We start from the raw sequence: 19,375 nt of genomic DNA, 5'->3' as shown, positions 1-19,375 counted from the left end.
ATTAACTCCTTGTGTCTTTGGTTGTGTGTGCTTTGTTCATAATCTGATTCCTGGAATAGACAAGCTAGATGCACGCTCAATTAAATGTGTCTTCCTTGGCTACTCTCGGACTCAAAAAGGGTACAAGTGTTACAATCCTATTGCCCGAAAGTGCTATGTCTGCCCTGATGTCACATTTTTTAAGTTTGTCCCCTTCTTCTCCAGTCATGAAGCACCCTTGTCCTCACCCTTACCTCCTCTTCCTCTTCCTGTCAGTGATTCAGTTCTAGAGGCTGTTGTTGGAGTAGACTCATCTCCTCATCCAGTGCAGGTCACCACTGAACGACCACCGATCCAACAAGTGTATACACGTCAAACGACACCGGCCCCTCCTCCAGCTTCTACCTCATCTACGGATCCTCCCATGGCTCCTATTGCTGAACCTTCAAATCTTGACCTACCCATTGCCTTACGGAAAGGTAAACGTAGTTCTACACTCCATCCCATTTCCAATTTTGTTTCATTATCTCGTCTTTCTGCATCACATTGCCAGTTTGTTTCACTTTTGTCTTCTATTTCCCTACCTAACAATGTTCAAGAAGCTCTTAGTTCACCTGGATGGCGACGGGCAATGGAGGAGGAACTTTCTGCTCTTCAACATACTCAAACGTGGGAACTTACTACTCTTCCACCTGGGAAGCATGTTGTGGGTTGTAAATGAGTGTATATTGTGAAATACTTGCCAGATGGTAGTGTGGAGCGTCTGAAGGCCAGACTTGTTGCTAAAGGTTACTCACAGGTGTATGGTGTGGACTATATGGAGACATTCTCACCGGGGGCTAAAATTGGTTCCGTTTGTGTCCTAATTTCCTTGGCAGTTATGTATGATTGGCCTCTCCTTCAACTTGACATAAAGAATGCCTTCCTCCATGGTGGTCTAGTGGAGGAGGTATATATGGAGCAACCACCTAGGTTTGTTGCTCAGGGGGAGGGTGGTAAGGTGTGCAGGCTGAAGAAAGCAATTTATGGGTTGAAGCAATCTCCACGTGCTTGGTTTGGGAAGTTCAGCGAAGTGGTGAAGAGTTTTGGAATCAAGCAATGCCAGGTTGATCACTCAGTGTTCAGCTATGACTCAGAAGCTGGGAAGATTTTATTAGTGGTCTATGTGGATGATATTGTCATCACTGGTAGTGATAAATTGGGGATTGGCAAACTAAAGGTATTTCTGCAAAATCATTTTCAAACAAAGGACCTTGGAACATTAAAGTATTTCTTGGGAATAGAGGTTGCCAGGTCAAAACAAGGTGTGAATCTGTGCCAAAGGAAATATGTCATTGATTTATTGGAAGAAACAGGACTGTTAGGTGCAAAACTGGCTGAGACCCCTATGGAACCAAATGTTAAGTTGAGCAGTGATACAGAATAAGTATTTGAAGATCCTGGAAGGTATAGACAACTAGTGGGAAACCTGAACTATCTGACTATCACGAGACGCGACATCTCCTTTGCAGTCAGTGTGGTGAGCCAATTCATGCAGAACCCTCGTATACCTCACTGGGATGCAGTCCTTAGAATTGTAGGATCCATCTAATGGATGCCATAAAGGTTGCGGAATGGGTGGGCGAATTTCAAAAATTTCCTACCTTCACTCAACTGGGAATCATATTCCCTAAGTTTAGAATACAATATTCAAGGATCCTACTTGAACCATAATCAAACCAGATTTGTACCAAAAGATAAATGGGAGGAATATACCTGATCCGGAGAAACAGTATCTCCCAAAGTTGGTGTTCACGCCCAAAGAATGCTCCAAGATCCGTTCCTGCTGAAGATGACATAGCTGTGGATGGAACAGAACCAGCAGGGTGCGTCCTACACACTGGATCTTTCACAAGAATCCTCTGGAAACACTAAACACTGAATCCTTTTAGTCTTTGTTGCAAGACTAATGTCAAGAACAGATTTCTTGACTTTTCTTTTCTGCAAAGATCTAATCTTGCAATGGCAGATGGCGGCAGCAGAAGGAGATCTTCAAAAACGAAAAAAAGCTGAACTGCCTTTTTTTTTCCTGGAGAGATGAGATCTGATCTCAATTCGCAAGAGATATCCTATACCTCTTCAAGGTGGTTCGAAATCTCCTCCTTTCTTCTTGATTAAGAAACCTCCTTTTTAGGAGTTATCCCAATCCAAATCAGTATTTGGATAGGGGATAACCTTAATCCTTTCTGCAGATAGAGTTAGCTTACTCCTGATCTTATCAGGAGGTTACCAGATTCAAATCTAATTTGAATTTGGTCTCTAAGAGTGGATAAGGCTAAAGGCCCAATCCTTTTACTAACTTTAATCTCAAATTCGCCCCAAGGATGGGTGATCATATCAGCCCACCTCGAAATGGGCTTTTGGCCCATTAAGTGTTCAGTGTCTAATTACTTTCCAATCTGCTGCCCAGTTGGGCTTCTTTGTATGGCGTGGGACCCAAGCATTGATCTACACACCAGCCACATGGGTTCGGCCCAGCCTCTAAAACAAGGCCCAGCCGAATTCACTGAAAAACTCAATGAACCCCTTGAGTCCATCATATGGACCCTATGGGCCCAACACTTACATTAAGTGGTCCCTGGGCCAAGCCATCTTATAAAAACCCAGGGACTGTGGGCAGGTACAAGATTAGCCCATCAGGTATTATCCTCAATGGTCTTACACTTAACCTCTCAGCCCTTAATGATCAAGCATTGCCCGACAAGAGAGGACCTCTCCCTCGGCTGCAAGGAACAGTGCCGCACTCTCCTCTCACATGGATCCCGGGAATTAAAACCATTTGCAAACAAATCGAAACCGTACATATATATATAAATATATTAATTTTGCAAAACAAAATTCCAACGATTGAAATCAACTGCCGGCAGTTTGGTTTCCATCAGAGAGAGTGCATTCCCGATCATTACCCTTTGTCCGACAAAGTGGCTGATTCTGTCACTATGATCACCCACTCAGATGAATTCTCAAACTGCCCCAACATACCCAGGTTTTGATCCCCGCTAAGGATCTCACTGAATGGCATATCAAAGGGAGCCTGATCCAACACCTAGTGAAATGTCATAATCGAGTCTAGGGGTCAAGTGTAACTTTCCAGTTTTGCCCATCTATCTCCAAGGTCCAGGGCAATACTGGAAATCTGGTCCGGTTCAAGGATTCAAGTAATCCCATACCGCATGTGCCTCGGGTCTTACCTTGGTGGCTGAGACAGGCCATCCCAACACTTGGTGGCACACCAGTATCAGCCTTGGCAGGATAAATCTCCCCAGACTTATCCAACGGCTGTGAACATTTAAAACTAACATGAGTCTCTATAAATGTCCAGTTTTAGGGTTTTACACAGAATTAAACCAAACAACATGAATCAAACATGCACTTTATTTATTTCCACTAAATAACAAAAGTACATCAAATCAGATTGAAGCTAAGGGCATACAAAACTGTCTAACAAAAACAAGGTGTGAATCTGTGCCAAAGGAAATATGTCCTTGATTTATTGGAAGAAACAGGACTGTTAGGTGCAAAACTGGCTGAGACCCCTATGGAACCAAATGTTAAGTTGAGCAGTGATACAGAATAAGTATTTGAAGATCCTGGAAGGTATAGACAACTAGTGGGAAAGCTGAACTATCTGACTATCACGAGACGCGACATCTCCTTTGCAGTTAGTGTGGTGAGCCAATTCATGCAGAACCCTCGTATACCTCACTGGGATGCAGTCCTTAGAATTGTGAAGTATCTGAAAGGTGCTCCAGGCCGTGGGCTATTGTATAAACCAGGAGGAAAACTTGAAGTAGTTGGGTATACAGATGCAGACTGGGCAGGCTCAGTGAGTGACAGAAGATCTACTACAGGCTATTGCACATTTCTGGGAGGAAATCTTGTGACATGGAAGAGTAAAAAGCAGACGGTTGTAGCCAAAAGCAGTGTTGAAGCCGAATATAGGGCCATGGCTCACACTACCTGTGAATTAGTGTGGCTGAGGAATCTCCTACAAGAAATTGGGTTTCACATGGATAAACCTATGAAATTGTACTGTGACAACCAAGTTGCACTACATATTTCATCCAATCCTATCTTTCATGAGAGAACAAAGCACATAGAGGTTGATTGCCACTTTGTGAGAGAGAAGGCTCTTGCCAGAGAGATAAATACAAAACATGTGGGCTCCAATGACCAGTGGGCATATTTGTTTACAAAAGCTCTAAACTTAGGGAAAGTGAACTATCTATGTAACAAGCCGGGATTATATGACATATATTCTCCAGCTTGAGGGGGATGTTAAAAGGTGCCGAATAGGGGTAGTTTAGTCTTCTTCTATTTATTAAGTAACTTGCTTATGTGGCAGTGTTATTAGAGTTACTCTACCCCACACTTAAGTAAGGTCATTTCTGTCTTTGTAACTATGATTAGAACCTAATATAGATTAAGGGGGTCGACTGAATGGGTAATCCATCAGATTTTCGACAGACCCTTCTTCTTCTTCTCTTCTTCTTCTTCTTCTTCTCCTCTTCCTGTTCGGACTATTGTAGCAACAGTTGAAACAGTTGACATAATCACTCGATGGTCAACCTGCAAGCTGGGAGCTAGGGGAAAAACTTTTTTGGAAAGTTGTTCTCCATGCTATAATGGGTGCTTATGGGAGGAGTGCAACAAGAGGATTTTCAAGAATGCGTCCATTTCCTTGAAGGCCTCAAAGGGGGAATTTTGTCTTGTACTTTCTTGTGGGTGCTTTCTTATTATCAGTTCACAGGGATTATTTTTGGTGATTTAGATAGAAGTCTTATGGAGGTGCTGCACTCATCTTTCTCCGACCCCCATCTCAGACCCGATCTTAATCCAAGACCAGCCTTTGAATTCATCTTGAAGTTTGATGGTAGTTGTAGATGTGTTTCAGCCTTTCAGGTCATTTGGGGCTGGCTGGTATAGGGGGTGTATTCGTCAGAGTTAATGGTAGTGTTTTTTCAGCCTTTAGTGGGCCAGCTAGGGTGGCTGATGCCTCAGAGGCTGAAGTTAGAGTGATATTGACTGACCTGAGGATTGCAGTTTCTATCCATGTCAGCACTCTTGTTGTTGAAGGGGACTCTAAGAATGTCATAGGATGGGCTGTGGTTAAAGGTTCTGGTCTTTGGAGTTAGCTCATTTCCTTGGTGACATCCATGAGATAGTGGATTCCTTGAATTGCTATTTTAGATAGATTCCACAGGAGATAACTCGATGGTGAATGCCTTAGCTAAATCAAGGGTGGACATGATTCTTTTGTATAGTGCAAATGCTTTACCAATGTAACTTCTGGGGAGTTTTTTTTTTTTTTTTTTTGCTTTATTTTTGGACATTCTCTCATGTGCATCCCTCCCCTGGGAAATGAGAGAATGTATGGTGCAAATGCTTTCCACAGAGTTCCTCTCTATATACAAAATGCAGGAGAAAAAAAGGAGGAAATAAGAAAGAAATTATGGAGCATGGCATTACACAAGAGAATTGTGAAAGTAATCAGCCAGCATCCCCCCATTTAAGAATGTCAATATATCAACCCTGTGCCTTACCTAAAAAATATGAATAAAAAGAGATATTAAAAGAACATGCAGGTTCAGAGAAATTTCCACAAGGAAACAGCTTACCTCTGCCTCAATTGCTTGAATATCTATACTGTAGTTATGGCCTTTTTCCAGTATATTGTATCGGTTATGATTTTGAAGAACAATAATGGGTATGAGCAATCTTGTTGTCAAGTCAACAGTTTCAAACCTGAGGTCAAAAAAGCATTCAAGAAATGCCATAGAAGTATCCAATTTGAAGTACAGGAGAGGGAAAATATCCTATGGAAACCATAAAAGTTAACACCATTATATCCTTCAAGACACCATTTACAAACAGAAGTTAAAAAATCATAAAGAAGATCAATGAGTTCACCAGCCATGCTATTAACAAAATAAACTAAATAAAATATTCATATAGTATTTAAAAATGCCGGTAAAGTAATAGCTAATTATAAGTACAGGAGAGAGGAAATAGATTAAGGAGGCTGTAAGAAATCTATAGCAGAAATGCCCTTGAAAGCAATACCTATTAAGGACCAAGGCATAAACAAACAAACAAATAAATAAATAAATAGCACAGATGTGCAACATAGAATGGATATTGTTAACACCCAATGTGTTTCCTGTAATCCTGTTGTCAATAACTTATTTAAGTTGCATTATCCAAAGGTTAAGTTTACATGATATCAAGGGACATTTGTTCAGTAGAACCCTAACACTAATACAACTGAAAAAATTTAAGTGCTTATTTTACAATAACTTTTTAGAAGGTGACTGAAGTTTAAGCATTGGTTAAGGAAAATAACCAGATGATCATGCCCAAAAGTAGGAACATGCTTCACACCTGGAGATGCCTTACACAAAGAACGCATAAAGGTTCTCATCACAAGAACAAGTTAAAGATTGACTCTACTTTTTTTTGTAAGACGTAAAGCAGTATACATCTCTCTCTACCACATCAAGATGCTGTCCCAAGCTTACACAGGCCCCTTATACAAGATTATACAAGCCACAACAGCAAGGTCAACTCTACTTTTCTGTACATGTCTGTAATTTGTTTAAATATTTTGGGGTTTTGACACCCTATTTCACATTAAAGCTTCTGCAAATTTTAAAAGAATTTGCAGGAATGCAATTAGTTTTTTAAGCTACTAGTACTTTAAAGTCCTTGCTTATACAAAGACTAATTCATCTATACCTTCTTCCATATAAAAACTAAGTCCTGTAAAAAGCTCTGTAATTTATCTCATTTCAATCCATGTTTCTCCTAATGAGATCTCATGACACGAGTCGGCATCAGAAGATTTTAGCTCTTTGTTCTCCACCTGTGGAACTATTTTAAAATCTTGTAGAAGGGAGAAAACCATTGGGATTAAGCAAATTTTTCTGATGTAAAAGGGGCTTATCAGGGTAGTGGGGGAGCAGCTGCGGGCTAGCTCAATAGACCTGTAGATATTGTGTTTAATAGAAAGTCTACATCTTGCACTTTTACTCTGTACATTTCTGATAATAAAATTTCTACAAATTACTGATAAAAAACATTTTTTTTAAAATCTTTTATTGGAGGCACATAAAAAAGAGGAACTTGTTGCTAAAACGTTTTGCAAACTGAGAAGTAAAAAAGAATATGGCAAATTTGAATATCACAGGGCCTTGTACATGCTTTTTGTCAGAATTAATACAATACCTTTTCTCAAAAAAAAAAAAAAAGAAAAAGAAAAAAGTTTTTATGGCATATCTCAAGGGCACAAAATTTATGAATCAACTCAAGCAGTCAAGCTTGAGGTGGATAGTAGGGTTTCAATACAAATTTTCAAACAATTGTCTCTCTCTCCTTTACCTTTGTGGTGCTAATGTACAAGAATTTATATATTCGTATAACCAGTTTAACAAAACAGTTAGAAGACAGGTGATTAAAAGAAAAAGTTTCCATTACATGCAGGAGATAATGCATCAAAGACAAACTAAATGCAACCAAACCACATGCACTGTTGACTGCATACACAATAGATGATAAAAGTCATGTTTATATAGGAAAAAAGGAACTCCATTGAATAAAACCAACACAAAAAAATGGCAAGAGTCCCTTTACATAATTTCTCCAGCTTTGTCATAATAATTTTCAACACATATCCCAACAGTTCAAATTCCATTTTACTTTAGAAAGAGATTATGTAACAATTTACTGTCTGGTTTTTTGTCTAAGATACAAAACGTATCTATTACTCAAACAGAGATTAGTATATAATTTACTGTCTGGTTTTACTGCAAAGTAAAACTTAAATGGGAGAAATTCACGAAATGAGTTAAATAATGCATGCTGTCATTTTGCATGTCACTAAAAATACAAAATACCTAACATCTGGAGCTATGACATGCTCAATGGTAGTTGATACTAGAGCTGCAAGCTGTCCCATAAAAATATCATGTGTCGAGTGAGCACTGGAACCAGCTGGACCTCTTGGGAAGATTAAATTCCATAACCGAGGGAGAGTTCTATAACTGACACTTCCTTCTTCAGTTTCTATCTTTCCATATGTGCAAGGGCCAGCTGAAAGGTCGATAACAACAAATCTGAATGGCATGGAAACATGGAAACAAAGTTAGACTCACAAAGGAAGGATGAAATGAGATGAAGTAAATAATACAAAATTTATCCATTTGGAAACAAATCTTCATCCTATTACATCTTGAAGGATAGGATCAATTCTTCTCTGATCTTGTGGAGTTTTTGCATGAGTTTCATGGCATTAGCTTGAACATTCTAACAAGATACTTAGCTTGAAGTACTGAAACTCATTGCAACCCAAATAGAAAGGAACATCAGTTCTCCCAAGATCTCAAATTGAATTTTGATGGTAGCACAATTGGGAATCTTTAGCCAGTGAGTTTGGAAGGCGTATTATCTAGGTGGAATGGATCTTTCATTTTTTTGTTTGGTATGTTGTGGGCCTTTAGGAAGAGGCAAATGCCAATGAGGCATAGGTCATGGACCTTCTCTATCGTCATGCAACAATATGTGCTTGGCTAGATCAGTTTCAGCCTTTTTTAAAACCTAAAAATAAGCCAATGGGTTTAGAAAAAGGAAGAAAGGACCTGAAAAAAGCTTAAAAGCCTAACCCCTATCTCACAGGAGGGGTCATAAGAGAAAAATTGGCAAAAACTAGAAGTGGGGCAGCAAGGCCATATATCTCAACTGCCCCTCCCTAGGGAAATGCTTAAACATGTTAGGTGATGCAATCAGTAGATACACAAACCCCCATTCATGTAAAAGATATCTTAAATTTACTTTTTTGGGTTTCAATGGTAATGTCATAATTTCTACCTGTTTAACTAATTGGATCGATTTCTTTTTCTGTAATAAATCAAAGATAAATTTCATTAAATAACGGAAAGAATACAAGTCAAGAAGGGTGATGAGATAGAAGCCCAAAACTACAATAAAGATACAAAGAGAAGAGAGAAGCTTTTAGAAATATCTATGTTAAAACATGATCAACACAATTCAACAGTATCCTAGAAATTAGCACCAGAAATCTAGCCACACCCAAAAATTCTACAAGTACTAGAGTCCAGTCCACTATCTAGTTGACAATGAATATTCTCTAAATATTTCTATAATCCTCATAAAACAATATTCTATTTCTTTCTCCCCAAATACCCTAACAAAGCAAAAGGAATAGAGCTCCAAAGAATCTTGGCCTTCTTGCCACCTTGAATGTGCAGAATGATGAAACAACTTTATTTGGAACAATGGGGCTAAATGCTTGTAACCTGAACAATCAAAAGAAGAACTGAAGAAGTGCCAAGGAAAATCAGCATCTTTGCAAAAAATTCAATTAGATGCCTCATCTTCTTCATTGCCATTGCACAGATAACACAAACTGGTCATCTTGAAGACTTTCTTCCAATGATCAATTGGCAGGATGCTATCGGAATCCACCAATCAAGCAAAAGCTTCCACTCTTGCAGGAATAGGGTTATCCCAAATCCCTCCAATATCAGAATAGTTTGCTTGATTCTGAATGATAGAGAAATAATATGGTTTAACTGAGAATCACCCACCACAGCACTCTTTTCCACCATCTTGCATCACTGGAAAAATCTGTTCCACCTCAAGTTTGCTCAGTAATAAAATACACTCTTCAATCTCCCTATCCAACAAAGGTCCTATAAATATTGGAGACCACATCAGTTGGTTGCCTCTTAATTCATCAACTGTGCTGTCTTTGGAACTCAACCTGTATTGTCTTGGACATAAATTACATAATTTCCCCATGCCACACCAACCATCTTCCCCAAATCTCAAGCTAGACCCCTCCCCTACCTTAAATTTAGTAAACCCCAAAATAAATTTGAAGGGATGGGATATCCATCATATTGATGGCCGAACCCCACAGGAAGGTTGGGCGAAATTTCAAATTTTCTTTACTCCCATCCGGGAATCCTATTCCCAATTTAGAAAACTGCATTTTCAAGGTTCGTTCTTGTAACCAAACCGGACCAAATCTGAAACCAAATTAAGGGAGGGATATACCCGATACAGAATCCACGCAAGAATGCTCCCCCCAATGTAGGTGTTCACGCCCATAAGAGAGTACCAAATCCTCCCTCCACTGAAGATGACACAGCTTAGGGTGAAGCAGGATTAGCAGGTAATTCTTTACCAAGAACTAGTGACTCTTCAGCAAGAATCGAATAGGACAGTGAGCACAACTTCTAAATTGTTTCTTCTGGCAAGAAACAATATCAAGATCAAATCATGGTCCAATCCAAGAACTGGAGATCGAACAGGGTGGGGCGGCAAGAGCAAGAAGAAAAAGAGCAAAAGGCAAGAGCAGTCTAACTGTGTTGTCTTCTCTCTGTATTCAGCGAATGTGTCTTTGGAGGTTCGCCCTGCCCTCTTATTTATAGCCTTAAAGAGAAAAATTCTTAATCCCATTAGGAGTTTCCCAATCCAAATCTTTTATTTGGATCTGGACTCTTTAAGTGATAAGGATAATCACTTATCTTATCTACATATAAAGATCAGCATTCCTAATCAAATTAGGAGTTCCTTTGATCTAAATCTTTATTTGGATTTGGACTCTTTAAGTGGATAAAGATAATCTCTTATCTTATCTGCTGATCCAAATCCAGATCCACCCCTATTTAATTAATCTAATTAACCCAACTCGAAATGGGCTTTTAAGACCATTAAGCTTTCAGGCTCACTTCCACTTTAATGCTGGCTAGCTTGGCTCTCTTTATATGGCGTGGGACCCTATCATTGATCTACACATCAGCCACATTGGTTCAGCCTAGCCTTTGTTAAAAGGCCTAACTGAATTCACTGTTGAATACAGTGAACCCTTAAGTTCATCACTATGGGCTCTTAATAGGCCTGACATTTACACTAAATGGGTCCAGCCATCTTATGAAGGCCCAAAGACTGTGGGCAGATGCAAGATTAGCCCATCAGGTATAATCATCAATGGTCTTACACTTAACCTCTCAGCCCATAATGATCAAACACTGCCTAACAAGAGATGACATCTCCCTCGGTTGCAAGGTGCAGTGTTGCACTCTCTACTCACATGGATCCCGAGAATTAAAACATTTTGCAAGCATTTTGAAACCATAATATATATATGTATATCTCTATAGAAAATATATTTTGCAAAATAAATTTCAACGGTTGAAATCAACTGGCGACAGTTTAGGTTTCCATCAGAGAGAGTGCATACCCGATCATTCACTTTGTCCGACAAAGAGGCTGATCCTATCACTATGATCACCCACTCAGATGAATTCTCAGACTATCCCAACATACCCAGGTTTTGACCCCCTCTAAGGAATTCACTGATTGGCATATCAAAGACAGCCCAATCCAACACCTAGTGCAGTATCATAATTGAGTCTAGGGGTCAGGTGTAACATTCCAATTTTTCCCATCTCCAAGGTCCAAGGCAGTACTGGAATTTTAGTCTGGTTCAGGGTTTCAAGAAAATGCACACTACATGTACCTTAGGTCTCACCCTGGCAGCTGAGACAAGCCACCCCAACCAACTTGGCAATACACCAGTGTCAACCTTGGCAGGATAAATCTCCCCAGATCTATCCAACGGCTGTGAAGATTCTAAACTAACACGAGTCTCATATGTGTCCAGTTTAAGGGTATTACACAGAAACACACCATAATAACATGAATCAAATATGTACTTTATTCATTTACAATAAATGTCATAATGTACATCATGCTGATTGGAGCTAAGGGCATACAGTGTCTAACAAAATTGAAGGAACATATTCCCCTCCATACACTCACCTCATAGGACACAAATACCTCGCTAGAATCGCATCCAAACCTTTTCATCCGAAACCTCCTTAGGATTGTCGATCTATCTAAATTTAAATATTTTCATTTGTTTTTTTAGAGAAAAACTAAAGTTTTTTTTACTCCAAGCCACAAAAAAAAAACCAAAATCTACACAAGGAATTGTGCAGTCCCCATGTCATTTCTGTACATCTTCTATTTTGTGCTCATGGATACAAAAAGAGAACTAAGTTCAAAAAAAAAAGAACTTTATGGTTTATTCGTGAAACATTTGTGTGTTCCTATGCAAGAATACAAACTACCCATAAACCTTTCAATAAATGTTCCTCTGTGTTAAATTTACTTTCAAGCATTCTCTTGTTTTTTCCAACCATATTGTCTAAACTCTAAACCAATGTTGCAGGCCCTGCTCCCCATACAACCTTTCCTTCTTTTAATTGACCATTTAGCCACCAACACCATAACAAGGCAACCCGATTTTTTAGGAAGCAGAACTATACTTCAAATAGCCCCAAAAACTTTGACCACAAACTCCTTGTAACTCTATTGAATAAAGTGAAGGAGTGGTGGAGAGAAGAGATTAGGGGAGTTAAGTGGAATGGGGTTAGATTCCACAAGAAATTAAAAAGTCTGAGATCCAAAATAAGAAATTGGAACAAAGAGGAATTTGGGAGATTGGAAGAGTTAAAAGCCAGATTGACATCCCAAATCGAGGATTTAGATTTAAAGGAAGATCAAAGGGCCATGAGTGCACAAGAAAGAGAATTGAGATGGAAGTTGAAGAAGGATTTGGAAGAGGTTCTATTGGGAGAAGAGATATATTGGAGGCAAAAATCTAGGCATCAATGGATCAAAGTAGGGGATGGGAATATCAAGTTCTTTCATGCTATGGCCAATGGGAGAAGGAGAAAAAATTTTGTAACCAAGATTGAGGTTGAAGGAGTAGAAATTGAGTCACAAGAGGAGATAGCCAATTGCTTTGTAACTCACTTTAAATCCATTTTGAGTAGGCCGTTGGAGAGAAGGGTGAAGCCCTATTCTCTTCATAATCTTCTTCTCTACACTCTTCTCTACTGTACTTTTGTATCCTGTGATTATACCAGGATTTCTATTTATTTATTTCTCAAAACACAGGTCTGATCACAAGCTCCATCCATACCCTACCTCCCAGTCATTCAGGTCCCTTCTAAAAACAGGACACAACTTGCCTATAATTCCTTCCTGTGAAAAGGACTCGGCAACCACACATTCTTTGTTCTGTGCAATCCCAAACAGAGTGGGGAACTCTCCTTAAGGGGTCAATCTCCACACCAAATATCATGACATAATTTTATCCTCATACTATCAACCAGCACAAAAGAGAAAAGTAAATCAAGAAGAAATAGGGAAAAAACCACCAGTAGCCTACATCAATGGGAAGAGAGGGGAAAATGTCCATTATGAGAACAAGAGATACATGACTGATCTCTTTATAGACTCATAACAAAATATCTGCTCTCAGTCAACCCCAATCCCACACAATCAATGGCTTAAATAAGCAAAAGATCATATTTTATCAGAATTTCACACAAGCCCCTCTTTTCTATGAATAAAGATAGTTTTATTACTTCAAAAGATAATGGAGATTGTTAACAGCTGTTATTTTTTCCTATGTATAGTACCGCAGGGGTACTATTGTACTTTTACTCCTTTTTATTTTAGTTGCTGTCGCCCTAGTATATATATTAAAAAAGCTGTGCCGCCAGCAGTATCTTTTTGCTCTCAGTTCTCTCTTCTCTCTTCTTCTCTCTTTTCTCTCTTCTTCTCTCTTTTCTCTCTTCTCTCTCTTTTTCCATTCTTCTCTCCTGCATAACATGGTATCAAAGCGGGACTATCAGATCTGAAAGGAGGAGTTGAGTGAACAGTTTTTTTTCTTCTTCGCACCAGATTTCCAGATCTGCCGCCCTCATCTGCTGTTTGGCTGATTGAAGATCTCACACACTGAAGTAACTTTTCTCTCTCTCTCTTACCTTTTTTTCTAGTCGTGTGCCAGGGCAGAACCTGTACTAGGTCTGCCGATTGGGTGTGAGGTGATCAGCACCTCTTTCTTTCCTTTTTTGTGGGGTCGACTGATCCCTGTGAAACTGTAGGTCATGAGGACCTTTTTGTGTGCTGCAACAACAGCTTTTATGGTGAACTGTGGGTCAAAAAGTGACCAGTACCACTTGTGTGCTGCAACAGCAACTTTTATGGTGAACTGAAGGTCAAAAAGTGACCAGTACTTGCTGTAACAGCAGTCCCGTTGATGCGTAGGTCAAGAGATGACCTATATGCACTGTGGCAACACTTGTGTTGAACTTGTAAGTCAAGGGATGACCTGTTAGTGCTGTAACAGCACCTGTGTTTTTTCAAAAGGAGGTGTGTTTCTGAAGAAAAAAAAAATCCGTTCCCCCTCAGTGTTGAATTTCTTTAAGGCTGTTCACCCCATTTAAGAATTGTTTTTTAATCTCAAATCATGAGTGGTGAAGATTTTGCTACATCCGGTGTTTCCTCAATGCTGAATGGAATGAGTGGGGGTGTGGACCTATCTTTTCCCATGGCTGTTATTTCTCTTGATGGTTTAAATTATTTAGAGTGGTCAAGAGGGATCAAGTTGTAATCACTATAAGGAGAAAGATAGGTTATATTAATGGGAGAATCAAAGAACCACATTCTGGGAGTGCTGAATATGACAGATGGAACCAAGAAAACAGCATGGTCATGTCTTGGCTTTTAGTTTCTATGCAACCTCAAATAAGAAGGAATTTCATGTGGGCTGAAACGGCAAATAAGATCTGGGAACAAGAAAAATCAACATATTCGGAACTGCAACACTATGTCTAGGGGGAGAGGTGTCTATCTGTGTACTACTCAAACTTGACCTCTGTCTAGAAGGAGTTAGATCATTATCAGAGTGTGGACTGGAAGTGTGATGAAGATGCAAAACTGTACTAAAAACTCGTCTCCCAGCAAAGAATGTTTGCTTTCTTACATGGTTTGAGCCCTACATATGAATCTATCAGAGTCCAAATCCTAGGTAGCAAGGATCTTCCATCAGTTCAATAAATTTATGCTCTTGTACAATCAAAAGAAAGCAGAAGGAATTTGATGAACAGTTCTGGAAGAGATGCAGTTGTGTTGGCAACGAAAGGGAGTGTTACTACTGGTGGGGGAAATACTTCTAAGAAGGGGGATCTTCAAAAAAATATGGATGACAAGGACAAATTGTGGTGTACTTGTAAAGAGACTGGGCCGAATGGGCCCTAGTATCTTCTCTTGTAATAGCTTTTCTTTTATTGTTGGCTAATGGGCCTATTATTTCTTTTTCTTTAATCTCTTTATGTTACTGCCTAGCTGGCCACCCACTTAAGGGCATACTTGTCATTACTCTAACTTTAATTCTTAATAAAAAAAGGGTTAGAGGAGAAAGGAGAGATGATTCGATTTCTTCTTCTTCTTCTTCCTTCTCTTTTCGCCATCTTCTTCTCTTGTATTGCTGCTCTTACTTCTCTTCTTCCTTTTTCTTCTAATCTTCAAATTTACACCTAATATTTGAGGACTGATTTGCATCTTGGTATCAGAGCAGGTCTATTTCTTTCTTTTTTTTTCCTTTCTTCTTTTCCCATACACCCTTAGGTTAAGAGAGTGTAAGGAGAGATAGGTTCTCTATAGTACAGAGGATCTCTGACCTAGTTGGTAGAGGGTTTGGAGAGTTTAAATCTGGTTGGATATTGCCAAAAAGCGGTGTTGTTTTGTTGCTGCCCAAAACCCTAGCCGATTAGAGATTTTCGAAGGTACAGGTAAAGGTGAAGCTTGGGTGTGGCGCTCTGTGCTTGGGAGGTGTCTTGTGACTCCTAAAGGAGGGTGGTTCAGGTTTGGAAGAGATTGGGAAGGTCTGGTAGGAGAGGCTACATCTTCTCTCTTTCTCCCCAACAGCTGGACGGAGTAAAACCATAGTTTTCAAGCATCTGGGTTCTGGTTTGACTTCAAGTAAGTTTATACAGACAAAATTTCTGGTCCTTTGATTTTCGTTTTATTAATGGAGCCATACGGAAGTGAGTTCAAGCAAGTGCCGGTTTCAGGCCTTGGCTCGGTAGATTTCGTTTTGACTGGTGTAACCACAATCAAGCTAGATGGGATAAATTATCTTGCTTGGGCACAGTATATAAGAATTTATGTTTGTAGTAGAGGAAAAGTCGGGTATCTCACAGGTAGTAAAGTGAAACCCAAAGAGATAGACCCTGAATTTGAAAAATGGATGCAAGAGAACTAAACTGTCATAGGATGGTTGGTCAATTCTATGCAACCTCATATAAGTCAGCACTATCTCTGGATGTCTTCAGCTAAGGAGATATGGGACAGTGTTACTGAAACCTATTCATAGAAATTGAATGTAGCCAGAGTATATAAGTTGAAAAGTGATGTGAAATACTTAAGACAGGGGGAGAAGAGTGTAGCAATCTACTACTCTATACTGAAATCCCTATGGTAAGAAATTGATGTTATGGAGACAGTTGTATGGAAGAGTAAGAATGATGTTGAAATGTATAGGAAATAGGGTGTTTGAATTTCTCACTGGACTCAACTCTGAGTTTGACATCATTAGGCAAAATATCCTGACCAGACATGAGGTTACTCTTTCACAGGCATATGCTATGATAAGTAGTGAGGAGAGTAGGCGGCAGGTTCAGTTGCAGGGTCCACCTACAGAACACTTTGCACATGTTGGATAAATCCAAAGGGTCCTACTAAGAAAAAGGAGCAGATATGTGAATATTGCAAGAAACTGAGGCATACAAAGGACACTTGCTGGAAGCTTCATCCTGAGCTTCTCCCTGGTAGGTTTAAGAATAACAACAGCTCTAAAAAGGGCAATCAAGTAGGAAAGCCTAAGACAGCTAATGTTGCTACAGTAGCTGAAGAAGGAAATAAGGAGAGTGAAGAGAACTCAACCATTGAGCAGTTGGCAGCAATGAAGGCGGATTTTGAAAAGTATGGGAGGCTCCTAAATCACTTGGAAGCTACGGCTTCTTCATCTCACCCTTCCAACAACACATCATCTTCATCAACATTTGCTCACTCAAGTATTCATGCTTCTGCAAATCATGCTTCAGTTTCAGGTAATCATAAAATCCCTTTGATTATTGATTCCGGTGCATCAGACCATATGATCAGCCTGTCTAATCTCTTCTGCTCATACCACCTTCTCTCTGACAAAGAGAAAATATCCCTTGCCGATGGGTCTCTTTCTCCCATCTCTGGTAAAGGAGACATAAAGACCTCTGACACCCTTTATTTATCCTCTATCCTTCATGCCCCTAAACTTAACACAAACCTTTTATCTGTTAGCAGCTTAACTAAATCCATGAATTGCAGTATAACCTTCTTTCCCACTCATTGTGTTTTTCAGGACCTGCAATTTCAGATGATGATTGAGAGTGGCCATGAGGCAAACGGAATATACTTGCTGGACACACCGGATCGAGCTTTGGGACCACCTCATGGAGTTGCCTTAGAGTCAGTTTTGTCAAAGTCTGTTAACAAAATTTTGTTATGTCACTTTCGATTTGGTCATTTGTCATTTTCTGCTTTGAGTCATTTGTTTCCAGATATGTTTAAGGGAGTGTCTTTATCGAGTCTTCATTGTGATTCGTGTGAACTGGCAAAGCATTGTAGACATTCCTATTCAGTAAGCAATAAAAGATCTCTTTCTCCTTTCCATATTGTTCACTCTGACGTGTGGAGGCCATATCATTTGCCAACTATGGGGGGTTACAGGTACTTTATCTTTTTATTGATGACTATTCGCGTTACATTGGATTTATCTCATGAAATCTAGGGATAAAGTATCAGCTATCGTGCAAAATTTTCATGAACTCATCATCACCCAGTTTAACACTCGTATCAAAATATTCCGTTATGATAATGCTAAGGAGTATTTTGAGAGAACCCTCTCCACCTATCTTGAAACTTTTGGGGTTGTTCATCAAAATTCTTGTTCCTACACTCCACAACAAAACGGGGTGGCGGAAAGGAAGAACAGGCATGTGGTTGAAGCTGCCAGATCCCTCTTGTTTGCATCCCATGTTCCTTTAAAATTTTGGGGAGATGTTGTTCTTACTACTACTTTTTTGATCAACCATATGCCCTCCTGGTTCCTTGACTTTAAAACCCCCTTTAGCCTTCTCTTCTCGAATGAGTATATCTTTTCTCTTCCTCTCCGTGTTTTTGGGTGCACTTGCTATGTGCATATTCACAGTCATCAAAGGCAAAAGTTTGAACCTAAGGCTCATAAATGTGTTTTTCTGGGATATGCTTCCACACAGAAGGGATATGCTGCTTTGATCCAGTTCGTGGCACCCATTTTGTATCTCGGGATGTCACCTTTGCTGAGTTGACTCCTTTCTTTAGCATTCCTCCTGAGGGGGAGAAATCTAAAGAGCCCTTTGCTATGTCTCCAGCTGTTCCTCTTCCCATTCCTCTTGAGTCCTATCATGAGGTGTCCATTTCTACCACTAGACCTACCTCCGATATTCCTATTCCTCCTCCTCCTCCTCCTCCACCTCATTCTCCTATAACTCCTCCTCCTCCTATTCTCCAAAGGTGGTACCAAACGCAGAGATTCAGACATGGGTAGGTTGTTTCCACTCCTTAAGAAGAGCCTCTTGCTCCTCCCATCATTCCTACGGTAACGGGTCAGCCTTCTTCTGACCCATCTACAACTTTCCCAGACCTTGACCTTCCTATTGCTCTCCACAAGGGCAAGCGGAAGTGCACAGCCCATTGTATCTCCAAACACCTGTCTTATAGCCTTCTCTCTCCTTCCTACTACTCTTTTCTTGCATCTGCTTCTTCCCATGTTGTACCGTAAGCCTTATCTCAAAATGAATGGAGGGATGCTATGATGGCTGAACTGGATGCTTTGCATAAGAACCATACCTGGGATATTGTTGACTCGCTTGAAGGGAAGGAACCGGTGGGTTGTAAATGGGTGTTTACCATTAAATATCACTCTGATGGCTCTATTGAGAGGTTTAAGGCGAGGTTGGTTGCTAAGGGCTACACTCAAATGTATGGTATTGACTATCTTAAAACATTTGCTCCTGTAGCTAAGATGACCTCAGTCAGGGTTTTGTTATCTCTAGCCGCTACTTTTGACTGGCCCCTACACCAGTTTGATGTTAAAAATGCCTTCTTGAATGGAGACCTGCATGCCGAGGTCTATATGTCTCTGCCTCCATGGGTGTATGGGGAGGAAATGCAAGGCAAGGTGTGTAAACTGCAGAAATCTATTTATGGTCTCAAACAGTCTCCTTGGGCTTGGTTTGAAAGGTTTAGGGCTGCTCTTCCTCCTTTTCGTGTCTTCTTCCGTCGTCACAAAGGCCAACCAAATTCAAGAGCTGTGGAAAATCCAGAAGTTGTACCTCCAATGCCATTAAACTCTTCGGGGGCAGATCATACTCACTCAAGTATCTTGGTTCCCATT

General features: G+C 39.9%; 1 protein-coding gene across 1 annotated transcript in view; it reads right to left on the bottom strand.

The window, feature by feature from the left end:
• The window catches only part of LOC148861251 (uncharacterized), a 72,378-nt gene that overhangs the window by 35,513 nt on the left and 17,490 nt on the right, over nucleotides 1-19,375 (bottom strand). Inside the window, exons 6-7 of the mRNA XM_088983619.1 lie at nucleotides 7,911-8,129; nucleotides 5,637-5,763 (exon numbers count right to left, since the gene is read on the bottom strand). Coding sequence (XP_088839745.1) covers nucleotides 5,637-5,763; nucleotides 7,911-8,129 — 346 coding nt within the window. The remainder of the gene's footprint in view (nucleotides 1-5,636; nucleotides 5,764-7,910; nucleotides 8,130-19,375) is intronic.

This window comes from Nelumbo lutea, chromosome 4 (assembly GCF_056320005.1).
Source record: "Nelumbo lutea isolate HS-2025 chromosome 4, American lotus-T2T, whole genome shotgun sequence".
In the NCBI taxonomy this organism is placed as follows: Eukaryota; Viridiplantae; Streptophyta; class Magnoliopsida; order Proteales; family Nelumbonaceae; genus Nelumbo; species Nelumbo lutea.
This window is presented reverse-complemented; position numbering and strand designations above follow the sequence as displayed.